The sequence below is a fragment of the Megalobrama amblycephala genome, linkage group LG4, assembly GCF_018812025.1.
Source record: "Megalobrama amblycephala isolate DHTTF-2021 linkage group LG4, ASM1881202v1, whole genome shotgun sequence".
In the NCBI taxonomy this organism is placed as follows: domain Eukaryota; kingdom Metazoa; phylum Chordata; class Actinopteri; order Cypriniformes; family Xenocyprididae; genus Megalobrama; species Megalobrama amblycephala.
In genome coordinates this window covers 321,576-347,500 of record NC_063047.1, presented here as the reverse complement: position 1 = coordinate 347,500, position 25,925 = coordinate 321,576, and the positions used below count along the sequence as shown (strand labels likewise).

Sequence of the window (25,925 nt, the reverse complement as noted above, 5' to 3'; positions counted from 1 at the left end):
TTAATTTCTTTTCAAAAAAATAAAAATAAAAATTCTTACTGACCCCAAACTTTTGAACGGTAGTGTATAATGCTACAGAAGCTTTGTATTTCAGATAAATGCTGTTCTTTTGAACTTTCTATTCATCAAGGAATCCTGAAGAAAAAAGTACACAACTGTTTTCAACATTGAAAATAATCATAAATGTTTCTTGAGCATCAAATCATCATATTAGAATGATTTCTGAAGGATCATGTGACACTGAAGACTGGAGTAATGATGCTGAAAATTCAGCTTTGATCACAGGAATAAATTACTTTGTCAAATATATTTAAATAGTACACAGTTATTTTAAATTGTAATAATATTTCACAATATTACTGTTTTTTTACTGTATTTTTAATTAAATAAATGTAGCCTTGGTGAGCAGACGAAACTTCTTTTAAAAACATAAAAAATCTTAGTGGTTCCAAACTTTTGGACTGTACTGTATTAAAAAACAACGACTGATAAAAATGACAAAAACACACATTATAATAACTAAAACTTAAATAAAATTAATAAAAGCTATATAGATTTATTAAAAAAAGCAATAAAAACACATTATAATAACTAAAACTAAAATAAAAAAAGTAATAAAAATACATAGATATATTAAAAAAATCAATAACTGATAAAAATGACAAAATACACATTAAAATAATAGTGTATATAACTATATAGATAAATTAAAAAACAATAACTAAATGAAAATGACAAAAACACAAATGATTATTAAAACTTTAATCAAGATGAACAGAAAATATAAAAATAAAAACTAATTAAAAATATTGATAACTATAATGGTACTAAAATGTAGTAAAACACTAGTATGAACAGAACATCAGCGGCTTTGACGAGTTTCTGCTAATTAACTGGGCTGAGAGCTGATTAATCGGGGCTAATGAGAGTCGTTATGACGGGAAATAACTAACACTCATTATCTGAATCACAAGCTGGAGTGACGAGGACCTTGATGAAAACATATATAGTGCACACTACTGTACAGAAGACCAGAATGACCTGATGATCCCTTCAAATGCTGACGACTAGTTATCTGAACAGACCCCATCATACATGCTCTATGACTCAGAACACAGTAGGAAGTAAATGGTGTTTGTTTACAGTAAACTGATAACTGGATTCTGAAGGGGTCGTTGCGGGGTTAATCTGCTTTAAGCGGGTCAGGTTATTTGTTCGTGTAATCTCAATCCCAGAGTTTGTTTGTTTGTTTATTTTCTGGTAAAATAGTCTGTTAATCTCTCACAGTATTAGTCACCGCAATCCCATTTCAATCACCAGAGTCAGTGCAATCACACACACACACACACTCACACTCACAGCGGCGCTGGGTTCGGTCCAGAACTCCAGCTAAATGGACTCCGCTGACCTGTCAGTCAAACCAGTCGAGATCAAACTAATGAGCCACTCGGGTTCACTTACGACAGCCACAGATTTACAGCTGAAGTCTCAGCGCGGCCCGCGGACAGAAGCACTGCGCTCGACGCCGTATGTGCCGGAGAGATCACTGACCGTCACAAACACCGGCACAGCAGCACTATCATATTCATATCAGAGGCCAAAACTGAGCAGAAATATGCAATTTGGTGCAGATGCTGATATACTGAAGATGAAATTCTGAAGCTTGTAATGTAAAATCACTGAGATCTGTATAAAATCTGTATAAATAAAACATATAATGCAATGCAACACAATGATGATCGAGAGATGAATAAATACACCTTCCTCAAAAGATGATGATCATGATTTTTATAATAATTGATATAATCAAGTAAAGCTGCTTCAGTCCAGCTGAAATATTACTAACAATATCAAAATTATTCTTACTGTAAAAATCTGTGCAGATTTCACAGCAGAAAGACGCGAGCTCAAGGACGTTTGTACAATTACACTAAAAGACTTTTAAAAAGAGTCTAAACAATCAATCAGAGACAGAAGGACTGGAGGAGATCGAGTTTGACAGGTTTATCAGATCATGTTCATCATTTAGACGCCTTCATGTATCAAAAGTGATAGCTTTATAGGGTTGAGGGGTTTCTAGACACTAGTTTCAGATGATCACAACCACTGAAAACTACACAGGCTCAAAATGACGCAGCTGAATGAAAGTCAAACAACTGCATGAGAAGCGTCAAACTCATAATTAATAAAAGACTCGTCATACTCCTGCGTTTTAATCAAAAACTCAGTTATCTCTGGAGAGCACACTAAAACACAAACCTTTATCCACGTAATATTTGAACCTAAATGGATATTACAACGTTGAAGAACCAATTAAAAGTGCCGGAAAGTTTTTGACCACAAAACTTGTTTAATTAAAGGAATCGCAGGTGTCGTGTAAAATAAAACGTTGCCGTTTCCTACACTCCATCTGTTCAAGAGCATCTCTCTCACCCACACACACTCCCGTTTGATTTCCCCCTGAAAACTCCCCGTGTTAGACTAGTGTTAAACCAAACCTAGTGAGATGAGACACATCTCACGCACCGTGAAAAATGATGTCTTGCGTTCCAGTACAAACCAGACAAAATACTGTAAACGAGTAAACAAGACTTCATATCTTCAGTCATTCTGTTTCTCCAAGAAAATGAATCTTGATTTAAGAACGTTTAGATATTTGTGCTGGAAACTCTGATGATGGTATATATATATTTATATACAGTACAGTCCAAAAGTTTGGAACCACTAAGATTTTTAATGTTTTTAAAAGAAGTTTCGTCTGCTCACCAAGGCTACATTTATTTAATTAAAAATACAGTAAAAACAGTAATATTGTGAAATATTATTACAATTTAAAATAACTGTTTTCTATTTAAATATATTTGACAAAGTAATTTATTCCTGTGATCAAAGCTGAATTTTCAGCATCATTACTCCAGTCTTCAGTGTCACATGATCCTTCAGAAATCATTCTAATATGATGATCTGCTGCTCAAGAAACATTTAATGTGTACAATTGTACAAAATATTTGTGTACAATATTTTTTTTCAGGATTATTTGATGAATAGAAAGTTCAAAAGAACAGTGTTTATCTGAAATCTAATCTTTTGTAACATTATAAATGTCTTTACTGCCACTTTTGATTGATTTAATGCATCCTTGCTGAATAAAAGTATTCATTTCTTTAATTTCTTTTCAAAAAAATAAAAATAAAAATTCTTACTGACCCCAAACTTTTGAACGGTAGTGTATAATGCTACAGAAGCTTTGTATTTCAGATAAATGCTGTTCTTTTGAACTTTATATTCATCACGGAATCCTGAAAAAAAAAGTACACAACTGTTTTCAACATTGAAAATAATCATAAATGTTTATTGAGCAGCAAATCAGCATATTAGAATGATTTCTGAAGGATCATGTGACACTGAAGACTGGAGTAATGATGCTGAAAATTCAGCTTTGATCACAGGAATAAATTACTTTGTCAAATATATTTAAATAGTACACAGTTATTTTAAATTGTAATAATATTTCACAATATTACTGTTTTTTACTGTATTTTTAATTAAATAAATGTAGCCTTGGTGAGCAGACGAAACTTCTTTTAAAAACATTAAAAATCTTAGTGGTTCCAAACTTTTGGACTGTACTGTATATATATATATAAGCCAATAGTGTCTATACAAAGAAACTCCAAGAATTGAGCTGAATTAAACCACACCAAAAGCATCTCAAACATTCCTCATCAAATCATCACATTCTCTTCATAGCTTTACACTCTTACTTTATTTCTCCTGAAACACATCTGAGTCTCCAGAGCAATAACATTCTCTCTCTCTCACAAACACCAGACCGCACGCCTCCTTTATATGATTTACAGGTTTAAATAATAATAATAATAATAACAATAATAAAGCTGCCACTGGATGTCAAATATCCTGCAGTCTTTCTATAATTGGATTAACTGGCTAGAAAAATCACTGTAAAACAAACAGACAAGTGGAAAAAGCAAGTCAATAAAATTAAAAAAAGGTTTCTTCAACAAGAATTGATATAAAAATTCATTTTTGATGGCCACTAGTGAATGTTATAAACCTTGAAAACGCAAATCACCATTATAAAATATTACATTCTTTAAGAATATTCTAAACCTGTTTTTAACAAGGAGTGGATGGACGTTTAATTGGGTAAAATATTTACTCATTATTGATATTTTATCTGAAGTATAATTTTTATAGACCCCTATCAGCTTGTCAGTCCGGTAATTCTTAGTATCAATGTGGTCTTAATCAATGTAACACTTTCATATGCTTTTATGAATGTAACACTTTTATACACTTTTATGAATGTAACACTTTTATATGCTTGTATCAATGTAACACTTTCATACATGTTTATCAGTGCAACACATTTATTTAAGCTTGTATCAATGTAACACTTTCATATGCTTTTATGAATGTAACGCTTTTATATAAGCTTTTATCAATGTAACACTTTTATATGCTTGTATCAATGTAACGTTTTTAACAATGTAACACTTTTACATAAGCTTTTATCAATGTAACACTTTTATATGCTTGTATCAATGCAATGTTTTTAACAATGTAACACTTTTACATAAGCTTTTATCAATGTAACACTTTTATATGCTTGTATCAATGTAACGTTTTTAACAATGTAACACTTTCATACGCTTTTATGAATGTAACGCTTTTATATAAGCTTTTATCAATGTAACACTTTTATATGCTTGTATCAATGTAACGTTTTTAACAATGTAACACTTTTATATAAGCTTTTTATCAATGTAACACTTTTATATGCTTGTATCAATGTAACGTTTTTAACAATGTAACACTTTTACATAAGCTTTTATCAATGTAACACTTTTATGTGCTTTTTTCAATGCAACACTTCTACTAGTTTTTATTAATGTAACACTTTTTTATGCTTGTATCAATGTAACACTTATATGCTTGTATTAAATGTAACACTTTTATATGCTTTTATCAATATAACACTTATCAATGTAACACTTTTATATGCTTGTATTAAATGTAACACTTTTATATGCTTTTATCAATATAACACTTATCAATGTAACACTTTTATATGCTTGTATTAATGTAACACTTTTATATGCTTGTATTAATGTAACACTTTTATATGCTTTTATCAATATAATACTTATCAATGTAACACTTTTATATGCTTGTATTAATGTAACACTTTTATATGCTTGTATTAATGTAACACTTATGTGCTTGTATTAATGTAACACTTTTATATGCTTGTATTAATGTAACACTTTTATATGCTTGTGTTAATGTAACACTTTTATATGCTTTTATCAATGTAACACTTTTATATGCTTGTATTAATTTAACACTTTTATATGCTTGTATTAATGTAACACTTATGTGCTTGTATTAATGTAACACTTTTATATGCTTGTATTAATGTAATACTTTTATATGCTTGTATTAATGTAACACTTTTATATGCTTGTATTAATGTAACACTTTTATATGCCTTTATTAATATAACACTTATCAATGTAACACTTATATGCTTGTATCAATGTAATGTTTTTAACAATGTAACAATTTTACATAAGCTTTTATCAATGTAACACTTTTATATGCTTGTATTAATGTAACACTTTTATATGCTTGTATCAATATAACACTTATCAATGTAACACTTTTATATGCTTGTTTCAATGTAGCACTTTTATATGCTTTCATCAATATAACACTTATCAATGCAACACTATATGCTTTTATGAATGTAACACTTTAATATGCTTCTATCAATGTAACACTTTTATATGATTGTATCAATGTAACGTTTTTAACAATGTAACACTTTTATGTGCTTTTTTCAATAGAACACTTGTACTAGTTTTTATCAATGTAACACTTTTATATGTGCTTTTTTCAATGCAACACTAATATATTCTTGTATCAATTTAATACTTTTATATATATGATTGTATCAATATAACACCTTTATATGCTTTTATCAATGTAATACCTTTATATATGCTTTTATAAAATGTTTCCAATGATCATTTTTTCAGATCAAAACTGGCCAGTTACTTCATATCTTTCTTCTTGAGCAGAATAGTGCCAAAACAAAAATGAAAGCATCAGGATTACGTGTCAATCAGTCAATCAATCAATACACAGCCGCAACACAAACACTGAAACCTCCCAGAGCTGATCTATAAATGGCCAATAAGATTTGAGGATCAGAACTAACTGTTGAATGATGTAGAATTTGTGTTTACCAGCATCCAATCAGAATACAGAATCTGAACCATCTGCTTCATGAAACGAAGAAAACATCTACAAAAACACGCAAAGCTGTGAAGTCTGACATAATAACCGCTGAATATCAACAGACAAGATTTACATGGATGGAAAAATAAAAACAAGAACAAAAATCTCATTTCAAAGAGCTAACGATCAAATGGAGAACCTCACAAAGGAACATGAATCTCATGGTAATGAGAATCAGATCAAAAAAACGAGTTTCTCCACAAAAGGTTTAGCAAAAGAGTCAAAGTTTCTTCGGAACCACTTTATTCCCACACAAACTTAAACTCCTTCCTTCAAAACAACACATGAATACTAAAATGTTCAGCACTGACGTCCACACGGACTCTTCCTAAAGCTCCTCTGCCTTCATCTGCGATGGATCACGGCTCAAATCGCTCTATGAACAGATGTTTGCAGCTGCTTATGAACCACACAGATTACTGATGCGCTTTTCCAGTATGGATGAATATAGCATCGCTGCACGGCAATCTGACAGGATAAAAGATGCCATTTTAATCACAAGAAGCCCAAATGCTGATGGCTTTTTAAGTCTAGCAAAGAATGCATCTTCTGCCAACAGCAGAATCACGAGAGGAGGCCGTGGCTTCAATTAAACCCACACCTCTGGCAATGAAGGGGAATCATTTTCCTAACAGATCTGAGTGAACATTGGCATCTATAACACGCGTCTGGAAGCTGAAGATGGAATTGCGATGCGACTGTCCTCTGAGACCATCAGTCAGAGAACTTCACAGACGGCTGAAGAATGCTGGCGTGAATCTGAAGGGCATTCATGCAAAATGCTTCACTTAAAAAGCCTCTTTAAGCAACCACTGTGAGTCCATCTTCACAAGACCTCTGGCACTTAATGCTGAAATGACAAACACTACAACTGCACCGCAGAAGTCGGGTAGACATTCCTTTAACTTCCAAAGTCAATGCATGCACATAATAAACTCGAATCGATCACCAAACAATCACAACAACACAGCTCGCGTCTTCATTTGTTCTCCACTGAAAGCTTCAGTCGCCAAAAGCTTCTTATTTTGCTCGTTGTATAAAGACACCAAACGAACATCATCCATATAAAGCTGTGATGAGTCAGTGTTTTCAGATGAAATGACCTCAGGGTGAGTAGGGATGAACTCACCGAGCACCGAGAGATCGCAGGACGCTGAGATGTTCTGGTGTTTGTTCTGTGCGACGCAGGTGTAGCTTCCCGAATCGTCGTCCGTGACGCTGCTGATCAGGAGGTTGCTGCCGCTCAGCAGAGAGTATTTCTTCGATCTGAGAGAGAATCAGTCACAGAGAAACACCATCAAACTCAATAGCATCTACTTTAAGAGCTGAAATATTCACAGCAGATGAGACACGTCTGAGACGAGAACACAAACGATGAAGCTGACGGGAGTCATTCCTCGCATCAGAGCTTAGTGCTGAAACACACTACCATTTTCAGGATATTAACACTTTTATTCATCAAGGACACATTAAATTGATCAAAAGTGACAGTAAAGACATTTATAAAAGATTCCTTTTTAAATAAATGCTGTTCTTTAGAACTTTCTATTCATCAAAGAATCCTGAAAAATAAAATGTATCACAGTTTCCACAGAAATATGAAGCTGTTTTCAACACTGATAATAATCATGAATGTTTCCTGAGCATCAAATCATCATATCAGAATGATTTCTGAAGGATCATGTGACACTGAAGACTGGAGTAATGATGCTGAAAATCACAGGAATAAATTACACTTTACTATATATTCACATAGAAAACAGCTGATTTACATTTAATAACATTTTCATATTTTTACTGTATTTTTGATCAAATAAATGCAGCCTTGGCTAGTGTAAATAGAATTTATTTTGGTTGTTTTACTGCTAATTTTAGAGAACAAAGACTCCTGATGCGCGTCTCCTCACCTGCTCTGGATCAGCTCGCTTCCTCTCATCCAGTAGAAGGACGGGTTCGGATAGCCGGAGGCGGAACATTCTAGAACCGCATCTCTGCCCTGTAGAGCCGTAACCTTCTGAGGTCTCTGGAGGAACGTCAGACCTCTCGACACTCCAGGCTCTGCTCGGGAAACACACACACACACATTAGATTACACACACATACATGCATCTGATTGTTTATTCTCGCTTTGCTCGGGAAGCATCATCTCCAGAGACGCGTCTGAACGTACACTGCAAAAAATGATATTTTTGTCTTGTTTTCCAGTACAAATATCTAAACATTCTTAAACTTTTGGGGTGACTGATCCCCACAAACGGCCCGAAATCATTCTGTTTGTATTCACCATATAGACAAACGTCCACAAATGTTATGAATGTTGAAAAATTAAACATCTTTTGAAACGACTTTGGGTTTGGCGTCAGTATCTGCAGTTGTAACGGTGGTACCCTAGCTATTGGGATTTAATTAAAAATCAATTCCTCAAAATAATCTTTGCCAATTCGGGCACCAGGAAGACTTAAATCTACCACATTAAATTAACTGTTTGACCCAGGATAACTCAAACCACCAGTTACACACAATTAGATAGATGTCAATGCAATGTAAAGAAATTCATTCAAGACAAAAACAAAAAACAAAAAAAAACATCCCACACTAAAGATTCAATCTCATCAAATTGTAATGTGCAATATCAAAAAATGGGAAAAACACCGTTCACACAGATCGAGTCCTTTGATGTGGTGCATCATGTAATTATTAGTCCATGGGGTTACGAGTTCGTTTCTCAAAATCAAAAGGGAAAAAACAAACAAACAAACCAATAATTTCAATAATCAAACAAACAACAAAGTTTCAACAATCAAAATATTCAAAAAAACAAGTTCATAATCAAACATTTACCCCAAAAAGAAAACAAAAATAAGTAAATCTTTTAAGATAAAGGAAAATGTGAATGTGTGTGTGTGTGTGTGTGTGTGTGTGTGTTTATTTTCATTTCTCTTCTCCAGTAAATGTATCTTGATTTAACAATGTTTAGATATTTGTGCTGGAAAACAAGTCAGAAACACTGAGGAAGAACGTCATTTTTGCATTTGAGCGTGCACACACACACACACACACACACACACACACACACACACACACACACACACACACACACACACACACACGCACACACACACACACACACATTTTGATGCAATGGCTGCAGTTGTTTCCCGTCTAGTCGCTGCATGTCTGTGACCTCTGAACCCTCAGCATTAAATTGCCGAAATCACGCACAGTTCACATCCGTTAAGCCCGCAGCGGCGTTTCCTCCCAGAAAGCCCTTCTTCACTCCATCTGGGCCTCTAGAGATGCTTCCCGACCGCCCCGAGCCACAGATCCACCGTTCGGCAGTCATGATTCACCTGTTCCTAAGTCATCATCTTTGTTCGTCCTGGAGCAACAATGAACTCTTTCATCCAAACTGACTTTAGAAATTCTGTTCTACTGACCAGGAACAAAAAAGATGCAGCTGATTCTGGCTCTGAGTGTGACATTCATGAGATATGACTGAAATTAGAGATGGAGTTTCCTTCAAATGTCTCATTAAACCACATGAGTTGTTGTTGTAGTTGCTATAAACATGTCAACAGTTTAACTAACTAGCTCAGCAGGGCTCTGCTCAAACTGACAGCAGCTGACAGAAAACACAAGACATGGAGTCTGTGCATCATGCATTTGAGTTTCCAGCCCAAGAAAACCCTTAAATCGGCAGTGACAGCATTTCTCCTGATTCCGAACTTGTTTAAGGTGAGCATTGAAGAATATAAATGAGAGCGAAGGACTGGCATCATTAGCAGGACGCTGAAGTTACTGGACTCAAACACGACTAACGAGTCATTGATTCGCATACATTAATCAACGGAAATGTCAGAGCTGCAGAAATCATTCACGGAAAATGACTGATATTTGAAGCTTTTGTTACACTTTCATTAGTTACTGTGAGCGTTTCATTCTCTGGATTATAAAAACACACATTAACCCCCTGGAGTCTGAGGCTGATTTGGGCCTGGAGAAGTTTTGACATGCCCTGACATTTGTGCTTTTTTCAGTTGTTCATGAACATATTAATGACAAAAGTGTCATTACACTGTATTCAGCACAAACTAGGCTACAATAATATGTGAGAAACATGTATGTACATGTTTGTGTTTTTGAAGGAATAAAGTTTATGCGTGGTTATTGAAAAAACAAAAAACTTAAGTCACTGAAATAAAGCCAAAAAAATAATATTAAATCTGTGTTCACAAGACTTCTGGGTATTGGAGGTTGTAGACTAGAGTTTTTGCTTCAAAATTATGTAAAAATTATGCTGACTACTCTTTCATATAAAACAACAGAGAGATTTAAATTTTCTAAAACATCTTTGGTCAAGAAACACAGTATGCATGGAGGCGTGAATAATCATGTATAATGGGTGATTCTCACCTGAGAAGACAAAAGAATCACATAATAATGACCTGAAATGACTTGCATATTAATGAGGCCTTTCAGTCAGGTAGGCTGTGAAAAAACCCTCTGTGATGGTGTATATCAAACATACAGAAAAAATAGCAATACTGTGAAATATTATTACAATTTAAAATAATGGTATTCTATTATATACTTTAAAATATAATGTATTTCTGTGATGCAAAGTGTCTGAACAATTATGTTACCTCTGTGGCATTTCATATAGGCTTTTAGCTTAAAAGCATGCACATTTGGAGAAATATTGATGGATTCTCATATGTTTGTCAATTTTCTATACAGAGGAGTAATATTTATTCAGGATTTATTGTCATTACTATGAGCGCTGGATACTGTGTTTTCAATTCATACTTGCAGCCAGAGGGCGCTCTGTGCACCTTTAGTCCACAAATGCCTGTTAAAGAAGGATAGGCCATGTGACAATCCAGGAACTAACTGAACTAACAGAGGCCAGAGATCGCTAACTATGGCTATTCAAAACACTTTTCAAGACAATAAATACATGATTGAGATGATGTATGCCTGTATTGACTCAGAATAGCGCTGGCTCCGTGGGCGTGGCCACATTAGCAGATAATGAGCTGAATCACGGACTTCTGACTTGGCTCTATTTTCATACAGATTATATAAACAGAGAACATTTGTTTTCGATTTGACTTACACGATTTAAAACCTGACATTTCAACGTTTTTTTAGACATAAGTCTAATTTTTGTGTCATTAGTATTCACTAAGTTACAGTTCATTTTCTGAGAACTATCAGATTGGACTTCCTTCAGAGGGAGACGAGAGATCACGCATCATGTTAGTTTTCTTTATTTTACAAAAAGCACAACATTTTGTTTTTACTCTGAGTGTACACAAATAAAAGAAGATAATCCACAGATTAAAATGGTGTATAACTCTTAATTTTATGTGCAACATTGACGGAGTATTTTGAGTCTTTCACACTGGTAAGAAAAAAACCGCGGTGGTATCGCCGGCGATACCTCAGACCTCAGAGTGTTAACGTTGAATTTTGAATGACTTTACAAAGTTATTGAACTGATCTGAATCAACTCTGAACGAAACTGATCTGAATAGTGACTTTTGATCATTGATTCTGTTTATCACTGTGAAGCTGCTTTGAAACATTCTGTATTGTATAAAGCACTAGAGAAATAAAGCTAACTAGACGGTCACATGACTCCCATGGTTTGATCCATGTGCGGCTCACCCGGTAGGACGCGCAGGTCAGCGTCGGTGCCGGTTCGGGAGCTGCCTGGATTCTCCGCAAGGCAGCGGTACGTGGCCGAGTCAGGTGGTTGAACCCTGCTGACCTGCAGAGATCCGGAGGGCAGGATGACCACTCTGCTCTCAGGGTCAAAGGTCAAGGGCAGGTCCTCCCTGTTCTTCTGCCAGCGCACCACAGGCATGGGTTCACCCGTCACCTCGCACCGCAGCAGCGCCGTGTCGCCCAGGTGGGTGGAAACCGACTCGGTGGGGACCACCACCCGCAGAGGACCTGAGGGAAGACAGCAAGAGAGACAAACTGTTTGAATGCTCGCTGAGGAAAGCGATATCTTTGTGCTTTTAATAGTTAAGGGGATTTCCCATGACAGCGCTAAAACAACGTCCTTGTTCTTATTCACTCATAAAGTCTTTGCCGCCATCTAATGGTGTAATAATGTAACTTTCACTGAAGTCCGTATCACAAATCACTAATGGACCCTTTCTCAATACCAAATATTATTTATATAAAATAATATTTATTTAACAACAATATTTAAATTAATAACAACATCCATTATAAAAGACAATATGGAATAAACACAAGCAAACAAAAGCAGCGCTCTAGCACAGGATTTAAGTTAAATATAGCCTAAATATAAAGTTATGAAACTTCATTTTCCCCTTAACCCAAATCATTTTGCTCTGGAACAAGAAATAGATTAATAAGACCAAAGATTGACATTGATATACCCCAGATGTTTATATAGTCATATATTCTCATGTTTGACCACTATCTACTTAAGAGCCAGCGGCAAATACCCGAAGCACTGGCCGAGATGAAGCTGTTCTCGGCGGGTACACGAGCGCTGGAGCTCACATCTGCGAAATCTAAAGAAATTGTAAAATAAATAAATATCTAAATAACTACATTCTCCCCTAAAAAACTCTTAAAACTACATTTTGTGACACAACAGAAGTATTTTTTAAAAATAAGTTGGATTTGCTCGACCGCCATGTGTATCAGTATATTGGATCCGTGCAGCTCTTAAAGTGACAAACAACAAAAGACAAAGAACAATCACATAATTACATATATAAAGAGATGTTCATCAGCAGTGTGAATGTGATCACGCAGACCTCAGCTCACGAACACACACGCTAATAACGGCGCGACTGTGGGTTTATGCGGCCGCGGTGGATTGAGCCCAGCATCACACCAACTCACAAGGGAACCACAATTATTTCTCAGCTTTTTGCCAACAGAATGTGTTGCCGGAGTCCTGCGTCTTATCGCAGTGATTATTGTTAACATCATTCCCTTAACTGCCTCCAATTATGCTCAGCGGGTGCGTTAACCAAAGGCAGGCAGCCTCGGGCCAAAAACACACACGCAGCCGTATATAACCTCTGATTACCAGAATATGAACGAGGTCAAACGAGGGAATGTGAAACAGATTGAGGCTAATATATATGATTGTCACTTACAGAGACGCACGAGTCTAATCATGAGATCTGAAAACAAGCGAATGAAAGAGATGATTGGAACGGCATTCTGTCATCATTTATTCTGATTATAACGTTCAAATGTTTGGGGAGATTTAATCTTACTTTATGAAAGAAAGTAACATTTTTATTCATCAAGGATGCATTAAATTGATCAAAAGTGAAAGTAAAGACATTTATAATGTTACAAAAGATTGTGTTTCAAATAAATGCTGTTCTTTCTATTCATCAGAGAATCCTGAAAAATAAAATGCATGACGGTTTCCACAAAAATATGAGCAAATCATCATATTAGAATGATTTCTGAAGGATCATGTGACACTGAAGACTGGAGTAATGATTACAGGAATAAATTACACTTTACTATATATTCACTGAGAAAACAGCTGATTTACACTGGAATAATATTTCACTGTTTTTACTGTATTTTTAATCAAATAAACTCAAATAAGGGACTTTTCAAATATTTTTATGGGGACTTATCATACACAATGATTTTTATACTGTACAAACTGTACATGTGCTTTAGTATGTCCGTCGACACATCAAAATAAGAGCACTTCTTTAAAGCACAACATTAAAACAATGAAGGAGAGGCAGAGAGAGCTGTCGACACACACAATCCCACACCATGTTATGAATGTGCTGAATATGAGCGTTTCCTCTGCTGATGAGAGACACATTGTGGCCTGTGATTACAGAACTTCATTATCTGCTCTCATTAAGAGGGTGTTCATATGCAAATGAACGGAGAGAGCGTTTAAATCTAATTAACAGAGAGAGAGAGAAAATGAAGAGTGCGGCAGAGGAAATATTCAGCTTCTGCATTCCCAAAATAGAGGAATATCACAGGAGAGAAAATAGCAGAGATGCCGCAGGAGAACGACAGCAGAGAGAGAGAGAGAGAGAAAATGAGAGAGGAAACTCAATCGACTCCTACAAGCGTCCCTCGTGTCGAAGGTGCTGTGAATCATTACAGTTGCTTTACTAACTTTATCCTCACAGCTTTTCTTCCAAACTCACATCAGCAAAACAACAGAGTTCTGATTAAACTAAACCTCAACCACACCTGAATGTGCAGGATGATTGACAGGAAGAGAGTGTTTCTGATTGGCTACATAAGCACAGGCCACTCCCACTGACACTCCCGTGCTGGTCATAGTAGTATATATAGGTCATATATAGTTTATGAGAGAATAAAATAAAATAAAATAAAATAAAATAAAATAAAATAAAATAAAATAAAATAATGAAAAGATACATAAAATAAAAAATAAATAAAATAATGAAAAATAAAATAAAAAATAAAATAAAATAAAATAATAATAAAAAAAAAATAATTAATGAAAAAATAAATAAAATAAAATAAATGAAAAAAATAAAATAATGAAAAAATAAAAATAAATAAAAATAAAATAAAATAAAATAAAATAAAGACATTCCCATGCTGGTCATAGTATAGTTTATGAGAGAATAAATAAAATAAAATAAAATAAAATAAAATAAAATAAAATAAAATAAAATAAAATAAAATAAAATAAAATAAAATAATGAAAAGATACATAAAATAAAAAATAAATAAAATAATGAAAAAAAAAAATAATAATAATAATAAAAAAAAAATTAATGAAAAAATAAATAAAATAAAATAATGAAAAAAATAAAATAATGAAAAAATTAAAATAAAATAAAATAAAATAAAATAAAAGACATTCCCGTGCTGGTCATAGTATAGTTTATGAGAGAATAAAATAAAATGAAATAAATAAAATAAAATAATGAAAAGATACATAAAATAAAAAATAAATAAAATAATGAAAAATAAAATAAAATAAATTAAAAAAATAAAATAATGAAAAAATAAAATTAAATATAAAATTAAATTAAATTAAATTAAATTAAATTAAATAATGACATTCATGACAAAATAAAATAAAATAAAAATAATGAAAAAATTTAATTAAATTAAATAAATAAAATATAATAATAAATATACATAAAATAAATAAATAAATAAAATAATGAAAAATAAAATAAATAAATAAATACATAAAATAAAAAATAATAAATAATGAAAAATATAATATAATATAATAAAATAAAGTTAAATTAAAGAAAAAAAAACATTAAAATAATACAAAATAATAACACAATGAAATTTAAATAAAAAGAAATTAATTAAATCAAAACAAAGTAAATAAAAAATAAGTTTTAAATGAAAGCTAAATAAAAACTAAATGAATATTAATCACCTACAGAACCTTTAATTAAAAGTGTCTGATCACAGCACTGGATTTATCTGCAAAACCTGCTAGAACGTCCTTTTCCTCCAGTGTTTCCTGCTGAATGGAGCCATTAGAGGAAGAGGACGGATGATGAAGGGTAACAGCAGAGACGGATGACTAAACTCATCTCTTCCTCTGTCCAGAGCCTCATAAATTCCACCTGGAATCATCTGTCATGAATCAGATCATTGCAGTGAAAGCGCCACAGAATCACAGTGTTTCACTCTTCAGGAATCAAACCACAACGGCCGACTGATTCTCTCACAATCCACCTGCCGTTTCCCCGAGTCACGCGACACACGTTCAGCAGCACGTCTAACACGCATCCCCGAGCACGGCTTCGCAAATGTCACAAACGCTGAATCACTGTTTGCGGCCCGTCAAAGACGTTCACATTCAGAGCTGATCCAAAGTGTTTGATTTGTGTCTGCGCTTCAATTACACCCACAGCGCACACATAACCCCAGAACAACCTTCAGCATATGCCCAAATATTTAAATACGCTAAAAAATCATTTGCATTTCTCTTTGAAAAGAGTGTAAACCTGTTTCACACACGAGCCAATTACCGTCAGGAAGGTCGACACAAAGTCAAACAAACGACACTCTTTGTACGACCGTTTAACAATGATTTCTGCATTTATCTGCCGTGATTATGCCAGTATTTGATTCAGTCGACACAAAGGGCAAGACCTCGCAGACTAATTAAGATGCAATCTAACGACCCACAATGCTTTGCTCGCGCCGGCCCACCTGCTTACACGACCGTCATCTCGCGGGAGGCCTTTTAGTCGGAGGCCGTCCTGCGTCTCTCGCTAATCAGAGAGCTATTTTTGTTGTCATTGGTCTGCTAATTGGCCGTGCGGACGGGTCGTAATCTGTCAATCAACGCTTACGCCGAGCCTCATTAGTAGCCGAGCGGCAGAGCCGAGGGACGCCGCTGTATGCAAACTAATTGAACAGGAAGTCAACAAACCCACTGAAGGCAATCAGACAACGGATTCTGTCGATTCTAATGGACAGTGGGCTGATAGAGCGGCTGAAACCAGACAAATGCCACTAGTTAGCTGGAGTTTGGTAAAGTGCCCTATTATGCTATTTTAAAGCTCCTAATGTTGTTTAGAGTCTCCTACAGCAGATTCACATTCATCCAGGGTCAAAAACACTTTCTCATAATATCCACTGCAGCATCAGCTCTTTTCTCTCAGTGTCTGAAACGCTTCGTTCGAAGATTCGGTCTCTCTAAACCCCGCCTTTCTGAGAGCTGCTCTGCTCTGATTGGCCAGAAACCAAACGCTCATTATCATATCTGAATCTCAGCTCTTGATTCACAGTGATGCGAACAGTAATCACTGTTTTACCTTATTGCTTTGGTCTTCTCGACATGAACAACACGAACCAAACTCTTCCAGTCTCAGATACACCTACAGTGATTGAGGGCGGGGCCAAGAGACGCTGTTCACCGGCAGCCAATGGGCTGGCATTATGCAAATTAGTTACAAACCTACGCAGGTTCAAAAGGACGTGAGACTGAATTACTGACGACTCGTTTCAGCAGTTCAGAATCGATTCTTTCTTTCTAAACTCCATGTATCTGATCTGTGAAACTTTGCAGAGCTTTTGCATTCACAAACAGCATCATTACACACAACATGAAAGAGAATATCCCAAAAAACATAATAGGGGCACTTTAACTGGTGATTTTCTTGTTGTGCTAGAAAACTATCATGACTTCAGAAAACTCCAATGGCCATTTAAAAATGTATTATATAACTAAAAGTATATCCAATATATATACATGCAGTACCGCTTGATTTTGTCTCATAATGTAACGATGTTATCGTCCAGCTCTAATCTGATTAATGTGACTGAGGCATATTAAGACATTATAAAAATTTACATCATGATTTTCTGTAAAGCTCCTTTGAAACAATGTGTGTAGTGAATGCTTGACTTGTCATAATGAGCCCCGAAAACTCAAATCTGTCATTGAAAATGAAATAAAGCGAATCAAAGGTTATGCAATCGGCTGATCCTGCGTTTCCTGCTAAACGTCACAGATTTGTTCTACGAGGTTCTCCGAGTTTCTGTACGGCCTCATTACGGCATCGTTGCTCAGAATAAAACAAAGCACTGCAGCATTCAGACTGTAATTCTTCATTACAAGGTACAAAATGATGAATGCGAGGTCATTGAGCGTGATGGAAACATATTGTCCGGCTTTTCTTAACAATAAGGCAGCACAAACTGGAGCGCCGGCGCACGCTAACAACACACATGACATGAGGAAATGGGTCATACGGAGCCACAAAAGAGGAAAAGAGTGTTTTCAGACATCAAGACGACCAGCGCTGATGGGAGAAACAGACAGAGCAGCACTCCAACATGCATCATGAAGCACAGCGGGTCTGCAAGTCAAAACACACAGTAATTGGGCCAAACAGAGAGAGAGAGAGACACACAGTGTGTTCTACACCGCTGCATACAGATGCATTATCAAGGGTTTCTTAAACTGATCATATGAGTCTCTTCGGAAGATCACAATGAATGCAATCAATAAAATGATGCAACTGACTATATATGCATGCATAGTTTAGACAGTAATGATATCAACATTAAAGGGGTGGTTGATTATGATTGGACTTTTTTAACTTCAGTTAGTGTGTAATTTTGGTGTTTGATCATAAACAACATCTGTGAAGTTACGACGCTCAAAGTTCAATACAAAGAGAGATATTTTCTGTTACAGAAACGGCTGGTAGGGACTACAACGAGCTTCTTCCTGGGTTTGTGACATCACTAACCCTAAAATTTACATAAACCCCGCCCCCGAGAACACGCAACAAAGGGGGCGGGGCCATGTTGGGCTGCTTTAGAGAAGAGGAAGAGTTGTTGTAGTCGAGTGTTGTTGTCATGCCGTCATTTTACGCCGGACTGCTTCACAAACGAGGGTCAATTCAACACAAAAGATGAACATGACGGCACATGCTAGTGGATGAGTTGAATCAACTCCACAGCAACTACATCAATTTATCCACTAACCATTCAGAAACGTCTAAAAGTTGTAACTTCTTCCTGAGTCTCTCCATCAGTGTCGACTCCGGTTTGAACAATGTAAGGCTGAACACTGTCGTCATTTTGGCTGCGTGAGATTCTCCAGCTTTGTTGTTGTTGAGCTGTTAAAGCTCCGCCCTCTTCTGGAAAGCGGAGCTCATTTGCATTTAAAGGGACACACACAAAAACGGCGTGTTTTTGCTCACACCCAAATAGGGGCAAATTTGACAAGCTATAATAAATACTGATATTACATCTTGTGAAAGGGGCATTATTGGTCTCCTTTAAGATGGCAGGAGAAAACACTTTTTTCAGAGTTTCTGTTTATGTCAGAGCTTCTGAAATCAATATCTGAATTTGTTTAGTGATGCTCATATATGTTATAATGGATTATACTCTCTAAAGGCATAAGCATGAATATTATTATGTATGAAGTGTTATAATGTATCATATCTGGTTGAAGGCCAGATATAATGTTTTCATGCACTGGTCAGTTTTGTGGTCTGTTTTGCTTCCATAACATGTCTTCTTTCAGACTAGTGGAAGGCAAACATCCAAAATAGACATTTAAGTGTTTATTTGCATCTGTAGATTTCATTATCAATCCATATCTTTGCATTTGGGTCCATTTTGACCCAGAAGAGGCACATACATTTTTTTTTTTTTTTCTAAATCCATAGTTTTAGTATGAAGATTGTGTAAGCTTGTCAAGACTTTCAAAATACACATTTATTTTTGTCAGATTTTTAAGAGACATAACTATTTAAACTAAATTATTACACCTTTTGCATTGGGTCCATTTTGACCCGAAAGTGAACTGTGGCTTTACAGGTTAAATTAATTAATAAAAAGGGGATAAATGGTAAAAACATGGTAACATTATATTTTTTAATGCATTAGAAGGGTTAAAGGCAGTGAGTTTGAGTCAGAAAACTCTAATTCATGGAGTGAAAAAGAGAGAAACCCAAAATCCACTCTAGTATAAACTCTAATATGTCAACAACAATCAAACTAGAATTTTGAACCAGGCTTTATTCAATGCATGCAAATTAGTGCATATATAATTAGCCCCTATTTGCATATTTAAACATTGTTAAAGCAGTATATTCACTGTGCTGTCTTGCCTTAAAAGATAATGCATTATAATGTGTATGATAATCCTTAATGAAGAGCTTTATAATGAATTCAGAAAACACTTATGATGCATTATAAATACAGGCTTCATTCGATCGACGCTCAGTAACGTCACGCTGCAGGATCTTGCATTTTAATACACAAAGAGTTTTGGGGACTGACATGAAATTTTGATATTGCGAGTGCAGGAGAGATGCGAAAGCTTTCAAATGAGCGACTCGTCATCAACAGATCGCTCTAACGCTTCAATCAGCAATTCTGAGCAGCTTGGGAACTGCAAGAATAAGAGATTAATGCTTACGCCCAGAAAATATGATTAATTAGAAGTGTGTAAGGTGTGTGTGTGAACATGCACGTGAGTGTGTGAGTGTGTGCTGAGTTTGGACACATTTGCTTCCACGCTATAATCTCTCAGACTCACTCGATTCTTCCAGCGATGATCTTAATGAATCCTGATATCAGATCATCAGTCGACCAGGACAGAACATGATTTAAATCAGACTTTCTCAAAACATCAAATACTGTAACGGAGGATCTCCTGCTGCGTCTTCATTACGATTAGAGCCGGTCATGATGGACGACTAATTAACTTTTAACAGCATGTCAAGATAAAAAGTCAAGTCTAACTTCTAGAAACATCGCATCTTATGTAAATGTGTAAGAAATGAGTCTGATTTGGGTCCAGTGAAACCAGAGATACATACAGAGGTTACTAAATAATACATTTAAATAATAATAATAATAATATTATAATTATTATTATTATTTAATATATTATTTAATATTTAAATACAATTAATAAAAATAATCTTTCTAAAAATATATTACTTCACATTATTGATAATATATGAATATTTATATTCAATATATTATGTAATATTATTATTATTACTTTTAATATTATATAATTTTATTTATATTTTATTATTAAAATATTTTATAATATTTTATATAATTTAATATTTAATATAATATACTATTTTATATTATTGATAATATATTAAATATATTTATTATTTATTATTATTAATTTAAATATGGAATATTTAAATATGTATTTATTGTTTAATATTATATTATTTTTATCATTAATAATATTATTATATTACAAATATATATATATATATATATATATATATATATATATATATATATATATATATATATTTCACAATTATTTATAATTATTATAATAATATTATTAAATATCATTATTAATCTCACACTGAGATTATTCAAATAATACTTCTTAATACTCATTTTATATATTATAGTCAATATTATTTCTAAATATTATTATTATTATTATTATTATTATTATATTTAATATTATATTATTTAATATTATTATTATTAGGTATCTCATATTTAAAATAAAAAAAGAATATTTAATATTATTAATAGTATTATATTAATATATTTAATATTTTTTATTATTGTTAATGTTATTTAGTATTTTAAATTGAATATTATTTTATATATATTTCATAATTATTTATAATATTTAATATTATTCATAATAATAATAATAATAATACTATTATTAAAAATATTATTAAATATCATTATTAATTTCATACTGAGATTATTCAAATAATACTGCTGCCAAATTGTACGCTCACATCCTAATAAAAACAACAAAGATCAGATCCCGCTCTGACCTGACAGTAAAGCACAGACGTCACATTATCAATTCATAAAACAAACGAGTTAATGAATCGTGATTCAGCAGAGCAAGCACAGCATAAGGAAGGAGCGCGGCGCCCGCTGTGACGCCGCTGTAGGTGAGAGCGACGCGCCGCGCTGCAGGTCAACATGTTTTGATGGACACATCAAAGCCCAGATCTGCTGAAGCACAGCAACCAGCTTCAGAGTGAATCCAGACACCAAACATCCACAAAGCATCAGGAGCTTCATCTGAACAAAGACACAGACGCTGAGGAAAAGAGAATAAGGAAGAAGAGACGGGAGAGACTGTAATTACTCCCGGCCCGTGCCGGATAAAAGCCTCCCGCGCCTCTCCTCCATCACATCCGCTCTCATCAGAGCAGCTCTGAAATATTCATGTGGAGTGGATGATGGAGGAGGCCGACGCTCCGTCCGTCCGTCTGTCTGCATCACCTTCAAAGACACCACAGAGAGAGAGAGAGAAACAGCCGTGTCCACCGCCGCTTTGAGGATGAAGCAGCACGACAAAACTATTCCCTGTGATTCACCTGTGAGTAAATACGCTTGCAGTTACGCCTATAGTTAGTGATGATGGTAAATGTGACTTTGCTCAGCTGGAACAGCAGCATTAGGGCTTATTTCAGGCCCGTCTGCATCACAGCGCTATTAGACGATGAGTAATATAATATATCTGAAATAAGCCCAGATGAACGTCATTTAACTGCTCGGCTTCTAAAAAGCAATAATACGTTTCTCCACAGACAGGAAATTACACAGACGCTCCTGTGGAGATCAACGTCACGCCGCAAAACTCAATTCTGACACTTCTGAATCTGCTTTTTATAAACTCACACAAGCTAAAACACTTCTGACCAAAGGAACATACAGGAAATACAATCACAAAGATGTAATATCAGTCTCTGGTGTCTCCAGAATGTGTGTGTGAAGTTTCAGCTCAAAATCCCCCACAGATCATTTATTATAGCTTGTCAAATTTGCCCCTATTTGGGTGTGAGCAAAAACACGCCGTTTTGTGCGTATCCCTTTAAATGCAAATGAGCTCCGCTTTCCAGAAGAGGGCGGAGCTTTAACAGCTCAACAACAACAAAGCTGGAGAATCTCACGCAGCCAAAATGACGACAGTGTTCAGCCTTACATTGTTCAAACCGGAGTCGACACTGATGGAGAGACTCAGGAAGAAGTTACAACTTTTAGACGTTTCTGAATGGTTAGTGGATAAATTGATGTAGTTGCTGTGGAGTTGATTCAACTCATCCACTAGCATGTGCCGTCATGTTCATCTTTTGTGTTGAATTGACCCTCGTTTGTGAAGCAGTCCGGCGTAAAATGACGGCATTTACAAAAACAACTCTTCCTCTTCTCTAAAGCAGCCCAACATGGCCCCGCCCCCTTTGTTGCGTGTTCTCGGGGGCGGGGTTTATGTAAATTTTAGGGTTTGTGATGTCAATAACCCGGGAAGAAGCTCGTTGTAGTCCTTAAAACCGTTTTCAGCCTCAGATTTGCATTAACTCATTTGGAGTGTAATCTGTGACGCTCATTAAGCCACAAACACTCCACATCATCTGCCTGTTTAATGAGTGTTATCCAGCGCCGACGAGGGCTGATGGGAGTTCGGTCTAAAGTCACGTGATCACAGCGCTGGTCATGTGACTGATCTGTGGTGTGTCACCTCCTGAACTCCATGTGTTTATTAAACACGTCAGCGGCGCTCATTTCATTTCACAGATTTATGGTTAGGAAGCGTCTGGGGAGCTTTTGTGATGGTAACTGGATTACAGCGCGGCGTAGGTGGAGCGGCGCGTGTGACACGCGTGTAATCTGATTTAGCTGAGCCTCCAGCCCGAGAGAACGAACGAGGGGCTCGTCCTCGTGAAGCTCCTCGAGGTCAAGGTCAGGAACTAATACTGGAACCCTGAACGATCCTGTCATCACTGATGCTGGTCACATGATGAAACATCACTGCAGAAATCAACTATGAGGAGACATTGAGTTTGAACGGACTGTATCTTGCATGTTTTCTTGCAGATTTATTCACTTGTTTATAACTTATTTTAATCGTAATATCTCATGCAGTGTTGCCTCTCAGGTATCTTCCTTCAGGAATTTGTATGCAAAAGGACTAATTAAAACTAGTCAGGAAGCCATTTTTGCAGATACTTTTCCTTGTTTTGGACTTGTGTCCTAACCAGATATGATGCGATAAGATTCCAGTGACAAGCCAAATCAATCACGAACAACAGCCAATCAGAAGAGTGTGTGGGCGGAGTCTGCCTGTACCCAAAAATGCTACTTGATGTTATCACATTGGACTAAAATGAACTGACTTTAGTTACCCAGAGTCTAACAACTTCCCAAAAATTTTGATAGTTTTTGATAATTTTTGTAATTTTTTCTTCCACATTGTAACACTCGTGGCGTTCCCAATGACCGAAAATGACCGGCCTACAAAAAAATAGCTCATAAATCTCTCGTTATTATCACCAGATATTGGATTCAATCTTTTTGTCAACTTGTTTTCTTTCATTTAGGACAGGTTTAGTGTTTCTTTCTGGAACGGATCGATCGTAGGCCTCAGTTTTTGAGTGAAAAAATCGTTAATCAATCTTACAAAAAATATTTAAAAAATTTGCACTGTTTATCATGTATCATATTTAAGCAGAAAATTTGTTTTGAAATATTTTTATTTTGTTTTTATTTATTACAAAATGGCACAGTGTCACACTTGTGTTCCTGGTCAAAAATGACCGGCCTACAAAATTAGCTTATAAATCACTCGTTACGCTTTTTTTCACCAAATACTGGATTCAATCTTTTTGTCAACATGTTTTCTTTAAATTAGGACAGGTTTTGTATTCATGATTGATCATGGGCCTCATTGATCTGAGCTTATATTGGTCAGAAATGACCGCCCGTTGAAAATGAATGGGTGAGTTGAAAATCAGAGAAAAATTTAGTGTCCAGGAGTGTTCATCATGTTCATGTTCACATATATACATGTGGGCGAGCAAAAATAAAGACACACACACACACACACACACACACACACACACACACACACACACACACACACACACACACACACACGTTCATGTACACAAACAAACCATTTTGAGTATTACAGGCTTTCTTTTGCACAGAGATGAACTTTATCCTCAGATCAATCAGTTTCAAAAATGAATACAAAACCTGTCCTAATTTAAAGAAAACAACTTAACAAAAAGATTAAATCCAATATTTGCATAAAAAAATAATGTAATGAGTTATTTTTCTGTAGGCCGGTCATTTTTGACCAGGAACGCCTAAAGTGTGACTTTGTGCCATTTTGTAATAAATAAAAACAAAATAAAAGCATTTCACAACCCATTTCCTGATTAAACATTAAAGCACACTAGTGTGATAATCAGTGTGATTTTTTTTCATATTTTATGTAAAATTGACAAAATTATCCACAAATAACATTTATTTATTTATTTTTTTACTGAAAAACTGAGGTACTTGAGCTCAGATCAATGAGGTCGATCCATTCCAGAAATAAACACAAAACCTGTTGAAAGAAATTAAGCTGACAAAAAGATTGAATCCAATATTTGGTGATAAGGTAGCACAACGAGAGATTTAGAAGCTATTTTTTGCAGGCCGGGAACACCACGAGTGTGATGGGGTTTTCAACAGCACAAGAGTTAAAGGTGCTGTAGAACGTCTTTTCACAAGATGTAATATAAGTCTAAGGTGTCCCCTGAATGTGTCTGTGAAGTTTTAGCTCAAAATACCCCATAGATTTTTTTTAATTAATTTTTTTAACTGCCTATTTTGGGGCATCATTAACTATGCACCGATTCAGGCTGCGGCCCCTTTAAATTGCGCGCTCCCAATTTAAAAATATCACCAGAAATATCATGTTATCATGGATCATGTCAGTTATTATTGCTCCATCTGCCATTTTTCGCTGTTGTTCTTGCTTGCTTACCTAGTCTGATGATTCAGCTGTGCACAGATCCAGACGTTAACACTGGCTGCCCTTGTGTAATGCCTTGAACATGGGCTGGCATATGCAAATATTGGGGGCGTACATATTAATGATCCCGACTGTTATGTAACAGTCGGTGTTATGTTGAGATTTGCCTGTTCTTCTGAGGTCTTTTAAACAAATGAGATTTATATAAGGAGGAGGAAACAATGGAGTTTGAGACTCACTGTATGTCATTTCCATGTACTGAACTCTTGTTATTCAACTATGCCAAGATAAATTCAATTTTTGATTCTAGGGCACC

The 25,925-nt window shown here is 35.1% G+C and overlaps 1 protein-coding gene across 1 annotated transcript in view; it reads right to left on the bottom strand.

Moving 5' to 3' along the window:
- Window positions 1–25,925, bottom strand: part of dcc (DCC netrin 1 receptor) — a 155,211-nt gene that overhangs the window by 92,999 nt on the left and 36,287 nt on the right. The window contains exons 6-8 of the mRNA XM_048186510.1: window positions 11,995–12,282; window positions 8,232–8,382; window positions 7,454–7,590 (exon numbers count right to left, since the gene is read on the bottom strand). Of these exons, the coding sequence (XP_048042467.1) occupies window positions 7,454–7,590; window positions 8,232–8,382; window positions 11,995–12,282 (576 nt within the window). The remainder of the gene's footprint in view (window positions 1–7,453; window positions 7,591–8,231; window positions 8,383–11,994; window positions 12,283–25,925) is intronic.